This window comes from Ceratosolen solmsi, unplaced genomic scaffold (assembly GCF_000503995.2).
Source record: "Ceratosolen solmsi marchali unplaced genomic scaffold, CerSol_1.0 scaffold63, whole genome shotgun sequence".
Classification (NCBI taxonomy): domain Eukaryota; kingdom Metazoa; phylum Arthropoda; class Insecta; order Hymenoptera; family Agaonidae; genus Ceratosolen; species Ceratosolen solmsi.
The window spans coordinates 1,508,986-1,536,140 of record NW_011948437.1 but is presented as its reverse complement, the minus strand read 5'-3'; the positions used below and the strand labels follow the sequence as shown (position 1 = coordinate 1,536,140).

General features: G+C 27.4%; 2 protein-coding genes across 2 annotated transcripts in view; both read left to right on the top strand.

The window, feature by feature from the left end:
- LOC105365285 (uncharacterized) overlaps positions 1 to 1,135 on the top strand; it is a 20,371-nt gene extending 19,236 nt beyond the window's left edge. The window contains exons 6-7 of the mRNA XM_011503401.1: positions 19 to 193; positions 990 to 1,135. Coding sequence (XP_011501703.1) covers positions 19 to 193; positions 990 to 1,135 — 321 coding nt within the window. The remainder of the gene's footprint in view (positions 1 to 18; positions 194 to 989) is intronic.
- Positions 1,136 to 14,405: 13,270 nt separating this feature from the next.
- Positions 14,406 to 25,154, top strand: RhoGEF64C (Rho guanine nucleotide exchange factor at 64C). The gene is made up of 15 exons (XM_011503336.1): positions 14,406 to 14,622; positions 15,012 to 15,308; positions 15,636 to 15,929; positions 16,149 to 16,677; positions 16,966 to 17,174; positions 17,250 to 17,435; positions 18,546 to 18,898; positions 22,053 to 22,317; positions 22,521 to 22,742; positions 22,930 to 23,079; positions 23,405 to 23,512; positions 23,934 to 24,086; positions 24,161 to 24,277; positions 24,618 to 24,719; positions 24,957 to 25,154. The coding sequence occupies exons 1-15, from the start codon at positions 14,425 to 14,427 to the stop codon at positions 25,083 to 25,085; spliced, it is 3,312 nt and encodes a 1,103-aa protein (XP_011501638.1). The 5' UTR covers positions 14,406 to 14,424; the 3' UTR covers positions 25,086 to 25,154.
- Positions 25,155 to 27,155: the final 2,001 nt, after the last annotated feature.

Below are 27,155 nucleotides of genomic sequence, written 5' to 3'. Positions count from 1 at the left end.
AAGAGAGTTGTTTCGAAGATGAGCGGTGTGAGTGTTGGGGAGCCGGGGAAGAGTAAACCAGTGCACTCAGAGCCGTGCGCTGTTCCTCTGCCGGAAACGGAGGAGGAGAAAGTCGATATTACGCTGGACTCCGAGTCAAGAAATATTAAAGTTTTTGCCGTTGATGAGAAAGATATGATCGACAAGTGCGAAGGTAAGCGTCATTTATTTTTTTAATGATTATTAAAGCTCATGGCACTTGAATTGCTAATAAAAATAATAAATATACTGCTGATAATTTCACTATTTATGCTGTTATTTTGGCATTCTTCAATATCTATCGCGATTTATAGGAGATATATCAAGAAATTATAAGACTATTACAAAAATATTATTTTTACAAAATCAATTAATTAAACTTTATATTTAAGATAAAATGAAAATGTTATCCAAGATTTTTTTAATTAATATACCTGGTTTTTTTAATATTAGAATTAAAACTTTGAATTGTAAATTAAAAAAAAAAAAAAATGTAACATTTGATGATAATATCTTTAAGTGTGTATAATTAAAAGTGAAAGTTAGATATGAAGCAAATACTAACTTTTATTTCATTGTAAATTATAATTTATAAATATTTATGTGCTATATTTCTTATAAATATGAATTACATTGATATATTTTTATTTTAATGCATCGATATTTATCTAATAATATACATAGTTTTAAATGTTGAATATTAAAAAATATGATTAAATAACCATTGCGTTGAAACAGTTTATTCTTAAAAATTATATATTACAGGCAGTCTCTGTAATGTAAAGCAATTATTTATTTCCGAGAACTCAGCTGTGTACAAAACTCAATCAAATTGTGTTTATTAATATTTTGATTATTTAATTTCATTTTATTCTTTATGGATTGCAAAGACGTTAGAAGCAAGTTTCTTATTATACTTTCCAAAAAATTCCGAATGAAACATTAAATTGACAAGACTTTTGTATAATGAGCAAACGACAAATGCGCCATCTACAACAATGCTGATTCCTGGGATAAACGAACCGTTAACTACTACGACTCCGTTATCAAGGTCTTTAGAATTTTTATAAAGAAAAATTACTTCATCGCCAAGGATAGCAACTTTTGCGACGCGTAACAGTTCGCCAAGAGTTTTTTTTTTTTTTTTTTTTTTTTTTTTTGTTTAATATCAAAGTGTATCAACTTTATAACTTAGGAATATCATAGACAGTAGATATGCGGTAAAAATTAATATATGCTTTAATAATTTTCATTTGTAAATTTTCATTAATAGATAAAGTGAGTAATAATTAAAACTCTAATAATGCATGAACATTGTGTTAGAAGTTAATATTGAAATAAAATGATTTATTGTATTAATGTGACTATTTTCACAATGGTGATATATGCGAAAAAAAATAGGAATAGTTTTTAATGTTAAATAATCTCGTTAATTAATACTATAATTATTTGCAAAGATAAATTTATCTATTTATCTTATGTAAAAAGACACGTTTTAGAAATTTATAAAATAAATTAGGATTGCAAATCAGTTTAAAGAATATCAATTACGTATCGTTAATACGATTAGTGACGCGAAAAACTTTGCCTACTTAAATACAATTAAGTTAAATTCAATTTAATAGTAAAAAATAAATAATACAATAATATCAATAAAGAATTCTTGAATTTTCAAATAATAAAATATTAATTAATAGTTTAAAAAAATAATAAATTTTTAAAAAATAACATTAATTTTCAGGTAAAAACTACTTGTTTAATTGTAATTAATTTATATATTTTCTATTAATTATAAAGTTTTTCATTTCTATTAATAGCAAAGCGACTCGATTTTCTCCTGAAAAAGTACTTGCAAAATAAGCATAACCAAACACCAATCAATAATAAATTTATGTACAGATTTGAATGTAATAACTTTGTAATATGTTTAGTATTCTTATTTGATTACTTAATTGTCGATGCACTACTTTGCAATTAATACAGACCAATTAAATTTATTATAAACAGTTTTATCGTTAAGGAATCAATATTGAATGCTTAATTTGATATTAGGTTTCCATTCATATACAATGCTCAAATCATGTATTTATCATATTCATAAATTCTTACGAAAACACATTGAAAATTGGATTTGGAATTATATTGCATCTATATAAAATTAGATTTGTACACAGATATTTAGCATAACTTAGCAAGTATAATCATGTTAAGTTAGTATAGAAAAGAAAATCAAAAGAGAGAGAATCGATTTATAAGCAAAGTACACAAACACCTTTGAAAAATCTTGCAGATCTCTCTCTCTCTCTCTCTCTCTCTCTCTCTCTCTCTCTCTAAACTGGAAAATCGAAGTAAGCGACTGCGAATATCAGGAGGTCAGGGTCAATGAGTTCATTTCTCCCTCAGCGGGAGGACTTTGATGTACAGTACCGATAGCGCGTATAAAGGATAGATGAAATCCGGTGGTTTTCCCGCGCATACTTGGCCGCTCCTATAAAAGGCATAAATCTCCTAGCTGCACATGAATTAGCACCCCCCACCTCCCCCTTCTCTCTATCATACGTGCATGAAAAGCTACAGAATCACGGCACGAAATGTTTAAGGGGGAAGGGAGGCAAAGGGGGCTTCACGGGAATTCACTGAATACTCGCATGTAAGAGGATGGTAACGTAGGTGTGCGCGCTAGTAAAACAAAAATGTCACGAGTCTATCGCCTCGACTGCTTGGTATTGGATATAAATGAATTACACAATTTACAATGGTGTGTTACAGATAATGTTTTGTCATTCTTTTGGGTGAATTTGTATGGCATTTTAATTAATTTCGATCATTTACGACAAAGTTACGTCAATAAACAGAGAAAATAACATTATTGACTTTCGTAGAATCGTGAAAAATGTTAAGAACATATTGTTTTAATTTGTAAATTTTAAAATAACTAATTTTAGAATATTAAAATTGCATTTATGAGAGAACAATCGATAAAAAAGATGTATAATGTATACAATTTTGATAAGCAGTGTCGATTTATTTTTGCAATGATTTGACGTTTGAACATGTAGACGATTATTATATGAATTTTACATAATTAAAAATATAAATAACCCAATTAGTTCAATAAATAGCAATTAAGTTACTTATCAAAGTTTCAGCGTCAGTCTATAATTCACTCTTTAATACGGCAATTTTAATACGGCAACGACGTATTAAACGAATCTCGTGCAATATATGGATGCAATATATTACGTTAAAAATTATCAACATTACGTGATTCTATATTATATTCAATCATTATGTTACAAGGCTCCTTTATTAGCCATGTAATATGAGCACAGAAAACAGCTCAGAGAAAAGCGAGCGCGTGGGAAAAGCTTCGATCAACGGGAAAAGAAAAGAGAGAAAGAGAGTGTATAAGCTGTCAAGACAATGGTAACTTTTCTCTCTCCTTCTTTTATAAAACCCTCTCGATGCTTTGATTCTTGTTATTGCTAAAGCAACCTCTATAATAGGGCGTTCAAGGATTTTCATCGTACAAAAGTCAGGAAGTATTTGTCAATAGGTTCAATCATTGGCAATAAGTATGGATGAAAAATATGCTACTGGCTTATAAGCTGGAGTATGCGCACGCGATATCTTTTGGCTAAGCTGTAAACGGTGACGTCTAAAATTGCGAAAAGTCACTTCCGGAACGCGAACACAACACGCCTATGTAAAAGCAGTTTTAACCTGCTCATATTGTGTGTTGGCGTAATGCATTCGAGCGCTTCAATTTATCACAACGCGAGCGATTCTACTACACTCTACAATTCTGCCACTATGTATGTGTTTATGCATTTTAAAATTAAATTATGCGCTAATAAACGTGCATCCATTACTTCTATTTTCAACTGTGTGTGCGTACGTCTAGACTATAACTGTTTTATGCGATTTGTAACTCAGACGTTCCAAGAATTTAACAGATAAATTATATATATTAAAGGAAAACAGCTTTAAAATTATAATAACTACCAATTTTTTCAAATATTTCATTTAAATTTAAATACTTATTCAATACATAAAACAAAGTTTCAATATTTCATTATGAAATAATACCCACACTTAATTAAATTATCAATATTAATGATATATGTCAATATACAAGCGAATAGTTATTTTAATACTGATGAAGATAATTATATATATATATATATATATATATATATATATATATATAAAAGATAATTTTAAAAAGCTGAAATACAAGGTATTTATTTATCTACACGCATAAATATTTAGATCAATTTTAGAAAGCATATGTAGCTTTGAAATAAAATATTTCTGATATTCATTGATCCCATTTTATTTTATTAATTTCATTTTATGTTACACGTCTGCCTACAATTTTATATAATAATTTAAGATAATAGTTAATAATCAACTTTTCCACGACTTTTAAACTGTATTTTATAAATTTTATATGTATCCTGATAAAAATTTAAGTAGTATGTGTACGCATGAATGGACATGACAATGCTTCAATTAGAAAGCTATAATGAAAAATGTTAAAATGTAAAAAATAGGATATAATTGATGTATCTAAATAATCATTAATCGGGCCAAATCTACGCAAGACACGTGGTTGTAATACCGATGACATTTTTTAGTTTGCTACCGCACGATGTTACTTGAATATTTGTACCATAGAAAGAATTGAGCATTCGACAGTATCTTTATTAAAACTTTAAACTTAGACTCAGTAATGAGGGACAGGGAGCGGAAATGAGAAAAAAAGAGAGGAGCAGAATTAACGACTCAATCACATGCGATAATGTAGTATTGTACATAATGATGGAGAAGCTTTATCAGCTTCAGCATATGCGGCGTGTATATATAAGATCGAGGCTGGTTAATCTTCCTTGACTCGCTCACTAATGAAAATATCGTAAATTGTGCACTTGTAAAACTCACGGTCACAGTTTTCCATTGGATTGTCCCGATCGTTACAGGAGGAAGTAGCATGTTAAACATGTTCATTTATGAAAAATCATGACTAAAATCTTACTATTAATTTTTCATTTTTTGCCACAATCTTTATGTTTTCTTGCAAAATCTCGATTGATAATTGATTCCTGGGTTGACATTGTGAACGACATTATTTTTGACTTTACATTGTCGATGCTTGAAATATTTTAGAAATCGACTATTTATATACCATTTTCTACGTAGCAGAATTCAGTTTTAGTTACGAAATCCAGTTTTATTAATAAAAATCTGCTCAATACCCTTATAAATATATTTACAGTTTCTTCTAATTATTTTAACTAATTTTTATAGGCAGCAGCTTTCCTTTTAAATTAAGCACGTTAAAAAGTCCCGCCATTGATTTATAAAGATGTATAAGTATATAAATACAACAATATAAATATAAATATAATAATAAATATAAAATAGATATGTATTAGTAAAATAAAATAATATAGATGCATGTTAATAAAAGAAAATAAAATATATTATATTCGTTAATTAGGATGATATATAGTAATGTATAATTTTAATATTTTTTTAAGCTATAAATACCTCTAATTTCAATTTTTAAATGTATAAGAAATCTAAGCATCAATTACAGTAAATTTGTAAAAAAAATTTTATAAAAACTGAATTTTCATTGAATCTGAAAACTTTAGCCTAAATAACTCATAATTGAAACAAAAAAAATCAGTGAGCTATTACTAATCTGGAAAAATCTTAAGATTGTAATTTTTTTCGAATACGATCGATACAGTAAATGGCTCCCTATAAAATGTTTTTCCAATATTTCTCTACAAGTTTTTCATGCTCTTTGCCACTAATTACCATTGGTCTCGCACGTGTGTCGTCGTTGCGCACGTTGCGTCGCGCACAAAGCGAACCTCACTTGATGACTTCCGTTACAAGCTTCCGGTGTAAATGCACTTACTCTTTCTCCTATTATACTCACAAACGCAATTTAGATTCATTGTAGGGATATCATTCGACAATTTGTCTCGGCTAAAATTCTCTGGTCTCTGTTTCCTTGTCGTATAATTTGTTGAGCTCAACAAATGAACATTTTTCAATAAATAGTATACATAAATCACTTATAAAAAAATGTACTTAAATTTTAAATAATTTCTTTACAATGTCAAAATATTAGTTCAATATTTAAATTTCTTTAATAAGTATGCAGTACTAATATATGGTATACATCTTAAATCATATTATCCTGTAAAACGTTCTTGCATAACTCACGCATAGGTAAAGAATATTAATTATTACAACAAAAAAATTCTGAACATATTATATAACTATATTTTAAAAACTATTTTCTAACTTTACAAATGAAATTTAAAATATTGGTAATAAATTGACTTTATGAAGAATATTACTAAGAAAAAGTGGAATAAACATATGACACCATAAATTTTTACGTACATTTTAAAATGATAATTAAATAAACATACAATTAATTATAATTTCAACCATATAATTATAATGAATATTACAATGCATATACATTTCTTATAACTTTCTTAAATCATCTAATACTTTTCTCTTCGCGTGCAGTTTAACGCTATATAATTATCCATTTTATATATAATTTTCTCATTTTCGCTATTTTACACATTGCATTCTACTCAATATCTTATCTTTTTACTCCCATTTATTATTATTATTATATTCCGTAAAGTTAATAATCCTTTGTATAAATTATTGCGACTCTCTATAGTTATTAATGAAAAAAACGAACATTTAAAAAATCCACGTCATTTAAGCGCGCTTGAAGTACGTGTAAAATGGCAATTGACGTATGCATATTGACAATTACGTATAATAAAATTAAATAACAATAAAAAATATATTTGGTCTATATGAATAACAGGATATTAAGAATCTTTTAATAATAATTATGTTTTAAAAGTTATAATAATATTACAATACATCAGTAATTTACCTTTATCTTTATAATTATAATAAGCATTAATAAAAAATTATTGAAAAACTGAAGTCCTTGCAAAATCAGCTGTACATAAATTTTCTACCGTATTTATGTAAAAGTATAATTAGTAGTGCGTTTTTTAATAATCGAATAAGCTATGCATATTTACGTTTTATTATTAATCTTCACAAGGTTTTTGTTACCAGTTGTCAATTATTAAAAATATTTGCGTGAATGAAACCTAATGATAGATAGAAACAAGATTTCTTTGACTTTATTGACACATCCGTAAGAATTTTCTATCGATGAAATTTCACATCATACACCGCCTACAATTTTTTAGATTTTTCTTCCATTGTTTTAAATATGACATAAAACATTTTGTATAAAATATCATACTTCGTGAAGATACATTATTATCCTATTTAAAATATTTTAGCTTAATGCATGTTAATTCGTTTTTAATAAAGCTTTTTTTTTATACAAATTTACATAAATTTACATGAAGAAATGATAAATAATATTTGTTAATAATGCCAATATAGAAATAAATTTTTTCTTTTTTTTTAAAGAAGCAATTAAATATCTTTTAATAAAATCAAATTTCTTATTTTTATAGTTCCTATTCAAACTTCATGTAAAAACTTACGTAATATCTAAATGCATTTAATTAATTACAATTCATATAACGTTTAGGCATTTGAATATTTGAAATTATTAATATGAAAACGTAACTTTGATATTATATAATTTTTATAACTACTCTTAATTCATAGTAAAGACAACAGAATATTTAAAAATTGATTTAATCCTACAATCATTTAAAGATTATAATTTTCAAAAAATGCAAATTTTTCATGAATTTACAGCTTATTTATATTAAATCCTGAATTAAATATTAGATAATGAATACCGATATATCTATCCATTGTTCAATTGCAATTTGCTTTTTCATTGAAATTTTTTTATTATTTTGTCATTATAAAAAGCTTGCCTCAAAACATTACGCAATGAAATAAATTCTATAAATACATACATATGAAAATAATAATAATTGCTACGTATTTCGTAAATCCTAATACTTTCATTAATTTTATTCGTGTATTAAACTCTTTTAACTTTCTGAAAGAAAACAAAATTATAAAGTGTTTTATCTTTGAAATGAAGCGTTAACTTGGTACATAATTAAACAATACAGATGTATTTTATTTTTATTATTTTACTTTTATTAATATTTTCTGATCTTTAGAAAGATGACATTTTGTTTTCTATTAAGGATAAATTTAAAAGCAGTTTAGTAATTTAGTAATATAAAGGCTAATGATTTAGTGTTCATTTCATAAAGACAATTGCAAAAAATTTATTGCAAAGAATTAGGAGAAAAATAATCCATATTGTTCCACGGACAGGTGATATTTTCGATAATTTTATAAAGGTACATTAATGTGTGTTTTATGTCGGCAGTCGCATAGTCACGACTGACATGACGAAGATTTGAATGCTCGTATTGAGCCACTTAGCGACACATAAGCAAGCGCGACTTGGTCGGGAATTTCTGGAATGCAAGCAAATTCTTGAAACTAACTGCGAGGCGTGATTGCGAAAATTGTTAATACACGCGGCGTTGCTCTTTTTCTCCTCCTTGGCATCCTGCAACTGGTCACTTTTTCTCTCGATTTTATCCTTATTCCCATGTAAATGTTCGTGAGATGAAAGCAAAAGCCCAAGATGTAACAATGTAAAAGACGTATTATAGGCGAATAATATAATTATTTGGAAATTAATGATAAAAATACAGTCTGATGTAGCTTGAATAAAGTTAATTACATTTGTGTAAATATATCAAATTAGACTGTCTTCCTTTTTTTTTTTTTTTTTTTTTTTTTTTTTTTTTTTTATGAATAATTCAATTTTGTAATATGATAATTGAATGGAATATGTCGTTAAGATTTAAGAAGCTTCCATTATTATAATAATTATCGTTAATATATAAGATTTAAAATTTGTGGTTGTTATTTAAGACTCCTATGGGCCAAATTTCCATTCATTTACTAATCTATCTTTATCTTCAATATTATATAAAAAATAAAAATAAAATACCAAACTCTCGTTAAAAAAGAAAATTATGGTTTATTTTATTGTGTTCAATTACCAGAAAATTTACTGTTAATAAATAACTGACAATATTTTATAGCTAGAACTTTCATCTCTTTATTTTTAAAGAATAAAAATTGCTGCTTGGAAATGTTTTATGTAACACTATGTAACTAAAAATAGTTTTACATTATAAAACATTAAAATATTATAGTAAGAACTCAATTTCTTCTCGAAAATTTATCCTAATTTGAACTCACTAAAGCAGTTTGTTTCTCGTAACAAATATTTCATCTCTTTTCTACGCATTCAATATTCATTTGATTCTAAAATACAATAATTTACGAAGCGTTTATAAATAAACAATATTCTATTTCATACAATATATTTGAGTAAAAAATTCCGTAAAACTTTTAATAAAGAAAAATATTATATTCTTCATATTAAATAATTACTTTTAAAAATTTTAAATCCTTTAATGTTCAATTTTCATAGAAACATATATTTTTAATAACTATTTAAACGAGAAACTTGAATTGATGAGAGGTATGATGTCAAAGGTTTTTGTTTTATGAAATAACATCTATTTAACATTTCTTTAAACATTTTGTATTCAGCAGTAATAAATATCAAGTACCTTTAAGATTTTTCTTAATAGCTATCTCTTTTAATCATACATGAATTATTAGATTAACCTACACATCTATTTTATTTAGTCCAAATGGAATATATATCGATCAAAAAGCCTGCAGTTATCGTTATCGGCCATCCATCGTAAAAAGCAGACAGACTTCCTAAGTCGAGATAGTTCGTCCAAATTTGAAATGTAAAAGACGAAAATGCATGAACAAAAATGCAATGAAAATTAAAATAATAAGGTATAAAAGAGATCTGACACTGGCTTTTGCGATTGCATACTCGCGAGTAAAATCTGAGACTATCAACATCTGAGCCACTATTTCCTCTGTTTCTTTCACTCACGAGTGCATCTGCGTCACCGGAAGGGAAACCACAGATTCGAAGCATTGACCGATTTACCATCCGAGGAAACCGGAGAGCTGAGTGTGTCGAGTCTCCGTTTTTGCGTAATTCACTACGTGTGTGTGAGCGTGTCTCTATTGTCGTAAAAAAAATGGTAGACAATTAACACATTTACGAAATTTAATGTAGAGGCGTTAAACCTTACTTTTTGAATGAAAATACTACCTTTGTTTATAACGTAAATATTTATTTTTATAAGTGGCTTGTCATTATTAATTATTTCAAGCATTAGAATTATGTGAGTGTTGGGTGTTTTATAATATACGGATAATATATCTTGTAATTAAATAATATGTATAATTTTGAATTTACCTTTCCGATAAATATATAAATAGAATTAAAATTAAACTTACTGACACTGTTATAAGGGAAATTTTTAAAAAATTAATATATATTGTATATATATTTAATAAATACGATTAAGATTTAGATCTTATACTTTTATATTTAATTAAATGATACTAAAATGTTCAGAAACATTGGCTTTTCACATTAAAAATTTATTTACAAGTTTAATAGCCCTAAATCGTTTTAAAAATTTTATATTAAACATTAATATTTTTCAGTACTATTAAATATTATTTAGATATTAATGATATTCTCTTGAAAACATATCCTCATAGAAGTTACAATATTTACTAAACATTTGTAGTCCTTTTAAAAACGTAAAATGTTAAATGTTACATAAATTCTAAAGATTTAAAATTTAGGGACTTCAATACTTATATAAAAAAAGTTTTTTAATTATTTATTATATCATCGAGGTTTTTAAATATCCTTGAAATAACTAGAAACTTAATTACATTAATTACGGAGATAATAATTAACCTTAAAGAGAGGCTCCGCATGTATTTTGTGAATTTGTAGTTCCTCAATATAGTATGCCACACAATTATCATAAAATATCTGTAATTTTTCACAGATACACATTAAGTTTACGTCATGAATTACAAAATAACGTTTTATATAAAAACAAAGACACAGCAATGACCCAGAAGATTTAAAAAGTTTATCCAATACTGGTCATAGCAATTTTCTGTCATAAATTCAAATAGAATATGTAATAATGTATAGATTTCTTCTGTATATCTATGATTAATTCAAAATATATGGTATTAACGATTCTATCAGAAAAAATTATCGAAATATCTCTTGGTATTAAAAATTTGAATAATGTTCATTCAAATTTTTGTTTTAAGGTTTTATATATATTAATTTTCATATTTATATTTATATATTAATTCAGCTATGAAGTTAAATCCAAATTTATCATTTATATTAATTTTAAGGGTTTATCACATGCAATAATTTCAAGAATATATTATTATTTTATCTTTTCAATTAAATAAATAAAACAAAATATTATATTTTTGTTTAAATCAATAATAATATTAATTTAAAATGCATTGTTTGTATCACACGAAAATTATAAATGAGAGTCTGTTACTATAAATAAGTGTATTATATTTAGAGCTAATTAACTTTCTTCATAAGCAAAAATTTAAAATAATATATCGCTGGTAAATATATTTGCAGTTTCCAATAAAATTAATATCTATAATTTTATAAGATTTTATTAAATACTATCTAACATATATATATACAAAAATAATTTACCTTGCATTACAATTTTGAAACGATATTTTTAACTGACCAAATTTGTCAAAACGATATTAGCTATATCAGTATTGCAATTTAATCGACGTTTCATTTATTCATTATGATATTATAAATTGTAGAAAATAGTAGAAAATCGTTAATATTTTCATAAATACTAATTTAGATTCAGACAAAAATTTTAGATGCGTTTTCATTAAGAATAAAAGTTTAAATTTTATAGCTTTAATTATAAACATAGTAAAATGGTTGTTATTTCAGTTTAGTCAAAATTTGATGTGAGTTTTAATATTTATATATATATATATATATATATATTAATGAGAAATCGATTAATAAGAAAATTTTTCCATTTTTAAAAATAAAAACCAAATGTATAATTTGTTAAGCAAATAATATATTTACAAAGATAAAATGAGCAATTTTTATTTTTATAATATATAGAGTATGTAAAAAGCTATTATTATTCAGGTGTTAATTCATCGTTAAAAGTTATAAAAAAACAACTAAAGAAACATATATCTAGAATACAGTAAAATACAGTTCATTATAATGCATTAGCTCGTTCACAATCTGTTGATGCTAATATTTAAAAAATGTATCAATCAAAATTTTTATGCGTCGCTGCTCCCTTCCAAAAAAAAAATGCAAATTAGATTGAAATAAATATTAGAATTTATGATGCGTCTGTTATTGTGTTCTCTTTTTATCTATTTATATCTTTAATAGACGAATATTCTAAATAAAATTAGTGTCCAGTCTTAGATTAACAATTACCGATATATGAATTTCTGGACGTAAAATCACAAGTGACGGAAATCTATGTAATAATAGTTAACAGTTTTATGAAATATCTTTTACAGATAATTGTTGAATTGATTACGTATCAATTATTTGGGTAAAGAAAATATAGAATAATGATAATTGATTTAGAAACATAAAAGTCTATGAATTAAGACTTTAATAAAATATTATCATTTTCTTTTAATTCAAAATATATGCTTAATTATGTATTGGTATTATATAACGGTAAATTAAAAACAACGTTTTAATGTAATTAATATCGTGTGTGAATATCGGGACATTAAAATCCAATATAATTAAATAAAGTATCAAGTATATTTAAAAAACCATTAAATTATAATAAATTTTTATTATACAGCAATAATAATGAGAAATGAAATAAAATTTTATTAAATATATAAAATATATAATATATGAATATATAATAGTTAAGAATTATTTTTATGTTTTTGAAAAACATTTTAAACTGAATTTTTATATTTGAATATTATTATTTACCATACATTTACCATAGGACGATTTTTTTTTAAAAAATTACAGTTATTGCGATCGTTATTCGTTATAAGAACGTAATGGCTTTTTCAGAAAAATTTTTATTATTCAATGACAATTAAATTAATGATGATAGCACTAACATTTATATCACCGAATAAAATAATTGCTGCTTATCGATTGTATTAAGATATCACAAGTATCATCTTAAATTTTTTTCAAACAAAATATTTTAATAAATAAAATTTATGTACAAATTTAGATAATTAAGATATGTATAAATTCATTACAAATAATTAATGGATAATTAATACACTAAAATCTTTACCTTAAAAATGAAATAGTAAAAAGTAAAAAATAAACATTAAATAATTATTAATAAGATTAAGCGACAAATCTATAAATAATTTACAATTGGTAATTATACATTACTATCATTAAAATAAAAACTAATTTCCACTAAAAGTATTATTTTCAGATTTATTCTCTTCTACTTCATAAATTCTATAAAAATCATAAAAATTGTATGCAATATTTTCTGTAAATGAAAATAAATTTTTAAATCTTTTTTTTTTAGATCATTTCTAAATATTTTAGTTACTTTTATATATTCTTTGCTTCCTCAATAATGTAGAAAAATAAAAATACAGAGGAATAAGTAGTTACGAGTTTTGCAATCAGTTTTACGGATCATATAAATGCATAAAAAAAATAGCGAAAGTCTAAAGGATCATTTCTTTAACGACATGTAAAAAATATTTTTTTTTCAATTGCTTGAACTCTTGTATGGAGTAGCTCCAGGTACTTTTGCGCGCTTCCTGAAATATTTATCGATCCTTGCAATCGATAGTAGGTAGTATGCTACATTACGATGCATATGTAGGTCCCTTTCACTCTTCATAAAATAAAATTATTAAGGTCGTTATCATGCGAGAGATTTTCTTACTAATCTATTTAAACGTTATTAATACGTATTTATAAATTCTACCGTAATACATAATTATTTAAGTATTATAATTTATAATTTATCTTTTTTTTCTTCTTTTAATGCATTCTAATTTATTTTATATAATTTATTTTATAAAGTTTGGCGTTGATGTTGACAAAAAATGTTATAGCCATAACCGACTGATTATATAGATAAATATATTAATAAATGGCTGATGATTATAATATATATATATATATTTGCTGAATTCCATTTATTCTAATAGATTGAACGGCAGCTATAAAAAATCATGTAATAATAAAAATGTTTTTAAGTAAAATTCATACAATCATGATAAGTCTCTGCATTGTCGATAATTTTCGTTGACCAAATATTCTGAGATTATATTGCTGGTTATCCTAAATATACGTAAAGTAATTTATTTCTGTATCGTTTCGTAATCATATGATTTACAGACTCGACGACGGTGCTGAAATCGATGATATGCCTTACGCGAAGCCAAAGCGAGAGGTCGACGACGCGCCCGGGATTATCGGCGGCCGATGTGAATTTCGTAGACACGATGCGGCTGAGTCTTTGCCGACGCACTAAGGATGAGAACGCGGTATCTAGTGAAGCCGAGGAGACCAGGAGGAAGATGAACTTGGAGGTAGTGAAGAGGAAGGAGACACTTCAGGTATCTTTTATACTTTTTTGTTTATTTTTAGTAGCGGAAAGTCATATGAATAAGTCACATGAATCGGATAAGCTAGAGATGCATTAGAGTTACTAGAAATAGCTCTCCGAAGCTTACTCTTTTTATAAATTTATTTCACTTTTAATTGTTTCTAAAAATTAGTTTAAAAAGGCACGAACGAGTTTTGTACTAATATATGTACATACAGTAATATTCTTATATATGTAGTATCAAAGGTGTTAATTTATTAATTGTTCACAAGAGGATTTTAATTATTACATTAATTTTGGGTTCGCACGTTGGGTATTATTTTAATTCAACGTTCAAGTTCGATATTAAAAGAAAAAAATGATGAGTTAAAAAAAATGCTGCGTAATTTTTATTCAAAGCTTAAATCAAAGATTATCGAGTCGAGGATGATTAACACGTGCATACAGGAGGAAAATGAGAATCGTGAAACAAAGGAGGTAATAAAAGGCGTGAATGAAGGAAAACTCGAAGAAATGAGCTCGATGATTACGACAAACAGTGATGAACATTTCGGGAGCATGCGACCGACCAGTTGGTCCCCACCGCCTGTTAAAGCTGGCATCTTTCAAAGGAAAAATCAACACAACTTAAATGTGTGTAAAATCAACGTGGCGCCAAGTGTTATACCGACATCTTTTATGGTTCACAGGCTTCAGGTTAGCTAATTTTTAATATTTATATCTATAAAAATGTTATGCATATAACATTTGCTTACTGTCATGACATTGTATATAGAGTGTATTTCAGTAAAACAAATTTCATTTGTTTTTAGAAATTTTGTTGAGAGGTTAAAACTTATCCTTATTTACTAAAGCATTCAAATCTTAATATTAATGATTATATCAAAGTGTTTTTAATTTTAATAAACCAATTAAAATTTTTATTATATTACACGTGGATAAAAATAAAACATATATGGTATTAAATTAATAATAATTCTTTTAAATAAATAATAATTGTTTATTTAATTTTGTTTTGCAAAGATTGGTTCAAGCACGCCTTTAAAAGGACCCCGCGGCACATCAATTATGATAAATAACCAACAACAGACGCATTGCACAGATACCACTTCGGACTCGGACAACAGAGTTACGATTAGCGTTGGCGGCGAAGATAGTATTTGCAATCCCACCGTTATATCAGTCAATAACAACGCACTTGAAATACCATCGAATATTCAGACATTTAATGATCAAAAGCGAACTCTTGTAATTCTTGATAACTATCGATCCAACATTGTCATTAGTGGAGAACGACAGGAGCAACAGCAGCTTCAGGTAAATGCATATTCCTTCGTTAATATGGAATCTTTAGGCAGCACGTTAGATATTATATTATGAGTATTATTTCACTAGTATTTTAATTCATATCGATTGAACAATGGATTACAATCAATAATTTATATTAAATCACTTGATTATAAAATTACCAAAATTCACTTACACACACATTATCACAAGATTATAAAATATATCGTTTTAAATGAAAAATCGTAGGATATTAACGCAAATGAGATGAAAGTATCAACGATTCAGAGCAACCCCATCGAGATCAAATCCCCAACAAAATTCAAAGAAAGCGACGAATCTTTTGATGGTTCACCTAAATGGAAGCAAGTAATTGATGCCCCAGTACCTTTGACAAATTCAAAAGAAGAAATAATCTCCAAATTGCTGGAAGATTCTTTGCGTAAGGCTCGAGAAAATGGCGAAATCTTGGATCAGAGCAGCGGCGAAGCTATTCTTAAAATTCTTAAACAAAGCCTACTTAAAAGTTCACAATCAACTACTGAAGCTGATCCCGAATACTTTAGACCATGTTGTAATTTGAATTCGAGTGCGCTTAACAGCGAGATTATAACAACCAACATGTTTCTAGAGGAGAATGCATACGAGATGATAAAAGAACCGATTTATGAAGAAATACCGGATGAGCCACCGCCATTACCTCTCAGTCCACCTCCAACAGAAGATTTCCTAAAAAGTCGAATCTTCTTCGGAGATGAATACAAGGAAAGTTTTAGAGGTAAGTTTATAGTGATAATTAAAAAAATTATTGCAAATGTATGTCAAAGTTTAAAAAGAAACGCGCGGTGAAAATTTATCGGGCATCTGCTGATCAATAATCAAATAAATCAAATTCATCAAATGCATTCTGTAGAATAGTAACATGTATAAATTGAATATACTCGATACGAAAATACGCAGAATAATGTACACGTAATATATAAATATATATATATATATATATATATATATATATAAGATTTAGTGAATTAATTATTAAAAAATATAACCCCATTATTATTTACAGACTTAAGCAATGGAATTGCGCAATCGCTAGATGACTTTTATAAACCTTTGAATAATGATTCTGGTCAATATCTCGAATGTTCATATTTATCAAAAAGCCAAAACGAGTCTTTTAAGAAGTCGTCTAGTTCCTCTATGGGTGAAAAAAAGAGCCTGTCCAGTAAATTTGAACTTTTAAATTTCATTATGGACTCGAAGGAACGAACTCGGGTTGGAAATGTTGCTCTAGATCAAGATGAAGAAGTAGACGAGGATGATGAAGAAGAGGAGGAGGAGGAGGAGGAGGAGGAGGAGGAGGAGGAGGAAGAGGAGGAGGAAGAGGAAGATCCTGAGCGAGATTTGGAAGCTTTGTACGAGCAAAAAGAAACAAGTTTGGGAGATTTGAGTTCCAAAAGTTCGCAAATTTCAAACGTATCAGACAGCAGTGAAGAGTGCAACATCATTCTTGCCAATTCACCGGAAGCACTGAAGGTAAGGCTTTCTTATTAATCCGATTCTTTAATTATAATATATTATTGATGTAAAAATACCATTTTATAAAATATTTGCTAATAAATAATTTTTGTAGATCTTAAATTATGATCGTGTTATTAATTATAATTGAATCAAATTCTTTGCAATCAGTTAATTGCTTTTTAATGATCTATCGATAATTTTGTCACAGTTTTGATTAGTTTCTTGGATCCGATAAATTTATGTCACTAAATTGCAATATCTCATTATGATGAAACGTTAAAGTAATTTTCAGTTAGCTGATAGTTAATAATAAATAAAATATAAAGATCTTATAAACGTTACGCTATTACATTTATATTTTCAGTATTCTCTTGTCTACTTCTTAAAGTCCAACAAAAAATTTAAAGCACTTTATATTTATTTGAAACTGCTTTAGTTTCTCGTATAACGGTATCGTAAGTGTCTTAAGAAAAAGGTGGTAACTGCTATCTTGCACAACATATTAAAAATGGCTTCGACTCCAGTGAAAGTTATATGATTACAAAGTCCTTTTCTAAAATTTCTATATACAAATCCATTAATAATAAAAATTATTTATACACAACTTTAGAATAAAGTTGAGTCCGAGAGTTAAAATACTATTCGTTTGAGCGCGAATAAATTGTATTACCCATAAATGCATAAGTGTCGATAAAAATTTGCAGCAAAAAGTGCATTTGCTGCATACTAAATAGCGTAAACTAGATTTTAATGCTTGTAAACAAAAAAACATAATTGTCGTAAATATGCGGAATATTATCTTACACCGTAGCATGCAATATTTTACTGCAGATACGACCTTATTTGTACTTGTGAAAATATGCAGCCCGTCACTTTCAAAATCGTATTTCAGTATGTGTTCATTAACCGCGAACATTTGTATATTAAACGGAGTTAGTTGGAGCGGGGTAGGCAAATTTATTTTCAACCCGTGCTTGCACATCATAAAAAAATCCGTTGAATCAAAACTAAAAAAAAAAAAAAACCAATCGATAAAAAAAAAAGTAGCGCATGAGAGAAGCTCCGAAATAATTTAACATCTTTACTAATTTTCACTAATTACTTAACGTGATTCTGCAAATCTAGACGCGGACGGTGGATATTGAGAGAACTGACAGCGGTGTCGGTTCGGAAAGCAGTCAAGCGAGCAGTGGTCGTGGGGGTGGTATCGTGAGGCGATGGCGAACCGGAAGTGCCGGTGGTCTAGGCCTTAATGTCTGCAGCAGCGGGACAAACAATGTCATAAAACCAGTGACGTCGACCACGGCGACGGCGGCGGCAGCGGCGGCAGCGGCGGCGGCGTCGTCGTCGTCGTCGTCGTCAGTGGCAACGTCAGCAACAGTAGTGACGACCAACTCGAGCAATAATGCATCGCACAAAGCAGACGTCAAGCATTGCGAAGACTGCGAACAGTGGATCGAACCCCTCATCATTGACAGGTGATTAATTGTTTTTTGCTGGCTATTGTTCGGCCAAGGTGACTTTTATCTTTATGACCTTTTGCGACTTTGGTTGCTGGTTGGGCTTCAGAATGATTATGAAAGACGGTAGCGTCGCCTAGAGTGGGGCTTTTAACAATGGGCGTTACTAATGTATAGCTGTCGTAAAATTAAAGCTTTCGCACCTGCCACATCGTCAGCGAGATCGTTGTATTTTCTATGATTTTTTAAGATCGTTGTTATCTGTACACTCGCTAGACCAGCTAATTTCATACCTTTGTTCGTGCTCTTGTGACAATGAACTTTCCAATCAACTTAATTGCTATACATAATGGTGAGAAAAAAGCGATCGAACGATCATTACTCAAAATTAACTTAAATTTTGCTAAAAATTTCATTGATTCCGGTAGTGATAGTTCCCGTCAATGATAAAATAATTCTCGATAGATAATTAAGTGCCTATGTAATAAATTCTGGCATAAAAAAAAGAATGAAAATTTCGTATAATTTGAGTTAGTAAATAGCAGTCATAATATTAAGCTTCTATCTTAAATATCAAACGAATATAACAACGAACATCAGCGAAATAAACAATTAAAATTTTTTTTATCTTATAGTCTTTCTTATCTGATTTTGACGCGTAAATTTCATTAGCCAACCGTTATTTAAAAAACTTATCAAACGCAAAAGAAATAATCGGTTAGTTTATTATGGCTTTCGTTCTTATTTTCATTTTGATTTTTATATAATTTTAACGGTAATATGACAAAATGACCATCATGTGTATAATCGTTTTATTTTCCATAACTGCTTCGAACGTATTTTCCTTTTTTATTTTTGGTTTGTGGACACCATGCAGGTATTTATGTGAGAGAGATTGCTTATGGTTGTTATTTAAACTAAACTCTGACTCTAAAATCAATGAGTACGTACACGCTAAGTAACGACAAATTAGGAGCAGTTTGTATCTTACACGGCGTCTTATTCTTTTTTTCCGTTTTGCTTCAATGTACACAGGCAAGATGTCGATATGAATTTCAAAAAACAATGTCATTTCAAATATAACATTATAAACTATGTGATAAAAATATTAATCGCTACAAATTGATTTCTCAATCTTTCATTAATTAAAAATTAAACATTTACATATTAAATACAGATTATATTGATTTATTATATGTTAATATTCTTTACATATTGAGAATAGCCCGGAGGGGAATCTCAATTTTGCACTAAATGCATTTTAAAAATGTAATGGGATAAGAATGAAGAATTTATTAATCAACGTGTACAAAGTTTGAAAATTCTACCAATAAAAATCTTATGGCTTTAAATGCCAATGAAGGAACGAGCAATGAAATAGCTTTGAGAAACATTTTATATGAATAAGTGTGCTGCCGGAGCCTTAAGTATATTTCCGGCCTATCACTAAATGTCTTTATCGAGCTCAATTCTGATCTTTATTAATATATGTTACCAAATTACACTGGCAACTGAAGGTGTCAAAATAGGGCTCCACGAAGTAGCTTCTTTATCGATCTCTCGATACACGACTGCGAAGGTGCAGAGCTTTTCTTCGGTTAGGTTTAGAATAATTAATAATTAACACGCTTCGGGGTCTCGTTATACCTGCTGTACAGGTTTTTGGTCATTATGTAATGAGCTTATGCCGAGCCCGTCACCTATCTACACTAAATTTTACAAAGCTGATGAAAAAAAAAAATGAGCCAAGGACGTCATGAGTTTTCCACTTTACTGCTCATACTTTTTGTCTATTTTGTCGCTATTGTTCCATTATTTTTTCGACTACCAGTGCAAGGAGTAAGTGGTTATTCGTGTATTTAAAACAAATAAAAGATAATGGTCAATTAATCATTTTGATATTCAAAAACAAATTCAATATTCATTCGCAATTTAATATAATATGAAATCGATCATATATACTTATTTTCGCTTTATATTTTCTTTTTTATTACTTTTTTTATTAAAAATATTGCCGCTATCTTTAAATTAATTTTAGAAAAAAGTATAATAAACTTTTTTATATCTAAGAACCAAATAATAATAATGTTTACCTGTATTTTAAAGTTTCAATAAAAACAAGTTAGTCATTAAAACATTTAGAAGCGCAAGATTTATTAGATAACCGGAAATCTTTTAATATTGATAATTTATATTTTAAATACAAAAAATTAATCAATTATTGATAAGCGATTCGCAAAGTTATTGAATAATATTTTTTTAGAGTTACTTTTAGATTTTTAATTTATTCCTCATATACATAGTATTAGTAATGGCAATAATTAATTAAATTGACAGATATGTCTTTTTATAATTTTATCGACTGTCTTTGATTAATACACTATTGCACGCTAAATAGCTACTGTTTGTTAATTTTAATTAAAAAATTATCCATTACATTTACCATCATTTCCAGATGCGATTGCCTCAACTGTTTTTAAAATGAGTTTTATGACTTATAGAATGGAGTATCCTAGTACAATTATTCTAATATTATATTAAGGAAACAAAATGCAGTACGTATGCACGTACGTGACAAGTGTTCAGACGTTCCTCTGGAAACTTTCACTTCGTATCAATTCGCCGCAATATGGTTTTACGATATTTAAATATACTTGTACTCTGAGCGAAAGCTACGTTATCTCACATCGATTTTGATTCACTTACCTTATGCCTCGTTATTGCTTTTTTATTTCTTATTATCCGGAAGACTTATAGTGATGCTCGTTTGAAAATCTGCTTTTTTATATTTTCAAAATACATAGGTAGAGATTCAAAGTCCTAATCGTAATGTCATCGTAACGGGTAAACTAATGATATAAGTTTCACAACTTTACATTCAATTGCAGATCCTGAAATTTGTATCGAAATTATTAACTCGTGAGTATATGGTTTAACTTACTGTATAATTTCATAAAGTGCATAAGAACGTAATAATAATTTTTCAGATCGTCTATTTAATTTTAAGTATAACAAAATTTCATCTGAAAATTAGATGTATTTTCTAAAATAAATATAAAATTAGAAAATGTTGAAAAACTTGATAACTTTTTAAATATAAATTATAATGCTCTTTTTATCTAATATTTATTCGCACATGTATTTTACGAAATTTTCCTATTATTATCCCAAGCGGGTGCATTTACTCGCCATTAGTGTGTCGGAAATGTGGAAAAAAGCGTGCTGAGAGAAAAGAAATAATCACAGAGATCGTAGAGACGGAGCAAAAGTATGGCCGGGATCTTCAGATTATCTTGGAGGAGTTTCACCGACCTATGCTCAGGGCTGGTTTACTAACCCAAGAACAGCTTTCCGCAATATTTCTTAATGTTGAGGAGCTCCTCGAGCACAATCAAATCCTTGCGGAAAAGCTCAAGGATGCCTTTGACATCGCGCAGGTATTAAGATTTTATATTTTACAGAGAACTTAATACGTTAAAAATAAAAAATTAAAAAAAAAGACAATGATGTTTACGACAATTTCATTTCATAATTAATTATGTAAGAAATATGTACTATAAGTATATTGTAGGGACGTATTTGACGTTAATTTTCTTTAATACATTTAACTAAAGTAGATTAAAATGAAATTTTGATACAGGAATCTGGTGATGAGGATCTGGTAACGGTTGATTTAGGAAAAATTTTTCTCGAATCCGAGAGAATGCTACACGCTTTCGAAAGTTACTGCACTCGACAAGGAGGTGCCAGTCTTTTGTTACAAAATTTAGAAAAGGAAAAAGAACTCCTAAGAATATTCTTGAAGGTTTCGCAGATGGAAAACACTGTATTACGTAGAATGAATCTCAATTCCTTCTTAATGGTATAAATATTCATTATCTCATTAATCTTCTTTTTTTTACCAATATATTATATTTAAAAATACAATTTAAGTGACAAAAATTAATTTCATTAGTATAAAAGTAATTAAAAACATTCGAAAATAATCAAAATTATTATATTATGCCATAGAATCATAAAATATTTATTTAATATTGTATTTGAAATAGGTTCCAGTACAAAGAGTGACCAAATATCCGCTTCTTTTGGCACGTCTATTGAAAGCAACCCCCTCGGGAAGATTAGAAATGCAAGAATTGAAAAAAAGGCTCAAACAAGCTCAGACTAATATAGAACTACATTTAGAGCATATGAATGCTGTAAGCAATATATCCTATTTTTCTTAATTATTTAAACTCAGTTGTTTATCTACACATTGTATTTTTAACAAATTATGTAAAAAAAATTTTTTTAATCATAAATACATATACAGTTTAACGAAAGCTTCTTAAATTGCGTATGCATGAGTGAAAATGCTGATTTAACGAATGCAAATGCATTCACTTTCAAAATCTCTACATTCAGTTAGAATCAAGCCAAAATTTGAAAATCTTTACTATTTCTAAATACTTAAAATTTTTATTTCAAAAAATAAATATGTAGCAATACTAGTTCGACAATTTTCGATAATTTTCTTTAACATAGGAGGCCAAAGATATTACGTCGACAAAACTCTGGCGACGAATTTCAATAATACAAAATGGTAGAAGACCAACTGGTGAACAAGATATGGTTAATATTAAGCTGAGAAAAGTACGTATTAAATGTATTTAGCACGATTTATAATCCCTCTCAGAATATTTTATATTAATTATATAGTTTATTAGGCTTTTACATTGACATTTTATATTGATAAATATTTTATATTAAATTTCATACACTTATTTTTAATTCCAATGCTAAACAATAGTAGTAAGATTAATAAGACATAAACATATATGAGCCACTAGTTAATAAAATAATTATTAATATATTATTAAAATTATAAAATAATTTAACTTTTATGTTCATTGTACAACATCGGTATTTTCATATTTTAATGACAATAAACTAACATTAAAATGCAAATACCTAAATATTTTTAAAATATATCTATTAAAAACGTTCTGCTAAAAAGCAAATTCTTTTACAACGTTTCTAGTTTTCAAACCCAATTAATGCAAATAATATTTAGATGGCTTTAGAGGTACTAGAGTGGGCTCACGAAGATTCGAGATTCGTGTTAGAGGGTCGATTGTTAGTAGCTCAACCAACTGATAATAATTGGAGGAGAGGTCGAACTGTCAAACTCGCGCCTGTAACTGCCATGCTCGTCACTAATGGGAAGGTATTAATCATACATTTTCAACGCCTAAATATTTTATCTAATTCTAATTTATTTAATAAAATCTAATTTACTAGCCAAATACCGAATTTCTTGATTATTCTGATGACTGTCTTTTTCCAAAACAAATTGGGATTAAAGATGCGACTCTTCTGCTTGTTAAAGAAAAACTGGGACGGTACTCATTATTACGAGTAAGTATTTAATCATTAAAGGATTTAATGAATTCTTAGACGAAAACTAAATTATTATACTATTAAATTTTGCACGATACTAATATATAATTGATAAATGTCTGTAATTATGTGTGTATGTTTCTCTAAAATTAAACTAATTATACATCCATCGTTCATAAAATATCAAACCTGTGCAATGTACTCATGTATTATGTTATAGATTTACTATAATTTTTTTAATAAATATTTCAAATCATATCATATACACGATAATTAGGATTTTCAGTTCTATTAGGATTCAATTTAGGATTATCAGATCTAACATCTTAAATGATAAAATTTTTAAAATATTTTTTAGGAACCCCTTTACCTTGACAAGTGTATAGTATGCTGTGAGACGGATTTTGAAGACTACTTTGAGGTTCAAGAATTGTATTCCAGGGAGACTTTTATCTTTAAGGTGCACACATCAAATACTTCTATAGCATTAAATTATTACGAATTTTAACTCAGTAATAAAAGTTTATTTGAAATTACGTTTAAATGAAACGTCTTTGCCCTTACGATTTAAATAAATCATTAAATATTACATTTGTATTTACAATTGATCATAGCAATCAATATTAATATAAAAAAAAAAAAAAAAACGAAAAGACTTTTTTACGTTGTTATTGAATTTCATTTGGGTATGTTATAGGCTGAGGATGGCGTCAGAACAAAACGGTGGTGTCGAACATTACAGACTCATGCGCAGTCCCTTGGGGCCTGGCGGCGACGTCGCGGTGCCCTCCCAAACATCATGATTTGTGGTGTAGCAAGAAATTGAACATCAAAAACATTTTTAAAAGAGTTGAAGTGTGAAAATGAATGAAAGGAGAGAAAGAGTGAGAGTGAGAGAGAGAGAGAGAGAGAGAGGCAGAGAGAGACAGAGAAAAGAAACAACAGAGAAGTATTATCAAGAATAAAACATATTATAGTGCGTCGCAGAAACGGAAGTTTCCTACGTAACTGTATCGCTGAAATAGGGATAATATGAGGTATCTACGAACAGTTTAACGTCAAAATTAATAATGTTTAATTCGTTGAGTAATACTATAAAAAAAAACTCAAAGAGAATATATTTCGTTGTCTCATTTATTTAATTATTCAAACGAATTATTATTATTATTATTATTATTATTATTGCTGTTATTATTATAAAGACTACTACTACTACTATTACTACTACTTCTACTACTACTACTACTACTACTACTACTGATACTGATACTATTATTATTATTAATAAATCTACACGAAATGTCTTATGCATTATATTATGCATAATATTTTATATGATAACCATCTCATTTTTTGTTCTTTATTATTAAGTAATAATTTTATTCAATTCGAGTATATAAATATTTAATATATTATGAATTATTGTACTTTTCTCGAAACACGATCAGTAGCTGTGATATCGACCCGGTGTATTGGGATACATAATAATTTTCTAATTTTTAACTTTATCTCGCTGCAATCATCATATGCATTCCACTTATATTATTTGATATTAATTATGAATGTTAAGACTTAAATAAATGTAGGATATTCAACAACGATAGATTGTATATTGTATCATACTTGAAACAATTGTATATATTTTTAATGTATAAAAATCGCTATCAATACATTATTTTTTAGAAATCGAAATGTCACTCTATTGACTGTAATAATAAAATAATTTTAATTCCTTATTAAAAAAAAAAAGAAAAAAAAAGAAATTTCTGTTAAAAAAATCAATTTTTAAGTATTTATTACAAGCAAATAAAAATGCAAGCTTCTTGGTATTGATATATATATATATATATATATATATATATATATAATTCCAAATAAATACTTCAATTATAGTACGTGTGACTATAGAATATTATAATATTTAAAAGTATGTACATATTTAATAAAATTTGTCCAATATTAGTTTTATATGCCAATAAATATTTGATATTTTAATGAAATTTTTTAATTATTCAATTTTTTTTACGAATGGTGTCAATTTAATAAATTTTTATATAATAAATCAAATTCGTACTAAGGCAATAAAGACTTTTGATAAAAATTACATTAAGAAATTCAATCTTTCTAGTACGAAATAATTATTAATGTAATATCTGATATAAATATTAGATATTTAACAAATAAAATAATATATTATTTATAATAATACACATATTAATTTGTTATTATTATTAATGCTTAAATTTTAGTAAATTAGATATAGAATATAAATATTGAATTATATTTGGAAAGTTAGTATTAATTTTAATACTAATAGGCATCAATTTGACACATTTCTAATTTAATATTTAATAAATTATATATCGTGTATAAATTATGTATAATATTTAAATATAAATTTGATAAATCTTGTTTTACAATTGCAGAAATACTGTTATGTCGTTAAAATTAACGTCTTATAAAATGGGATTAAATATTTAGAGGTCTGTGCGCTTTGAATTCGCCTTCGGTTTATGTGAAAATTCAATAAAGTCGCTCAAAGTTAAAGAAAATTAAAGATCCAACAATAAAAAATGTAGTTAATTATAAGTTAACCAATATACAACCAACATATGTACGTATGTACAGCAGGTTTCCTATCCATTTTCTCAACAAGCTCATTTTGTATATATAACGATGCATAAATTGACGCTGAATTATGCGTATACGTTAAATGCTTCACCCATAACAATTTACGCATTTGTTTTCAAATTAATGAAATTATGTTGATTAGAATCATTAAAAAATTGTGAGTTACTGCGTGACATTATTTACTTCTACAATCCTTATTTGTCACGATACTTATCTCATACGAGTAAATTGAAAGGCTATTCAACAAAATTGCATAGACAATTTC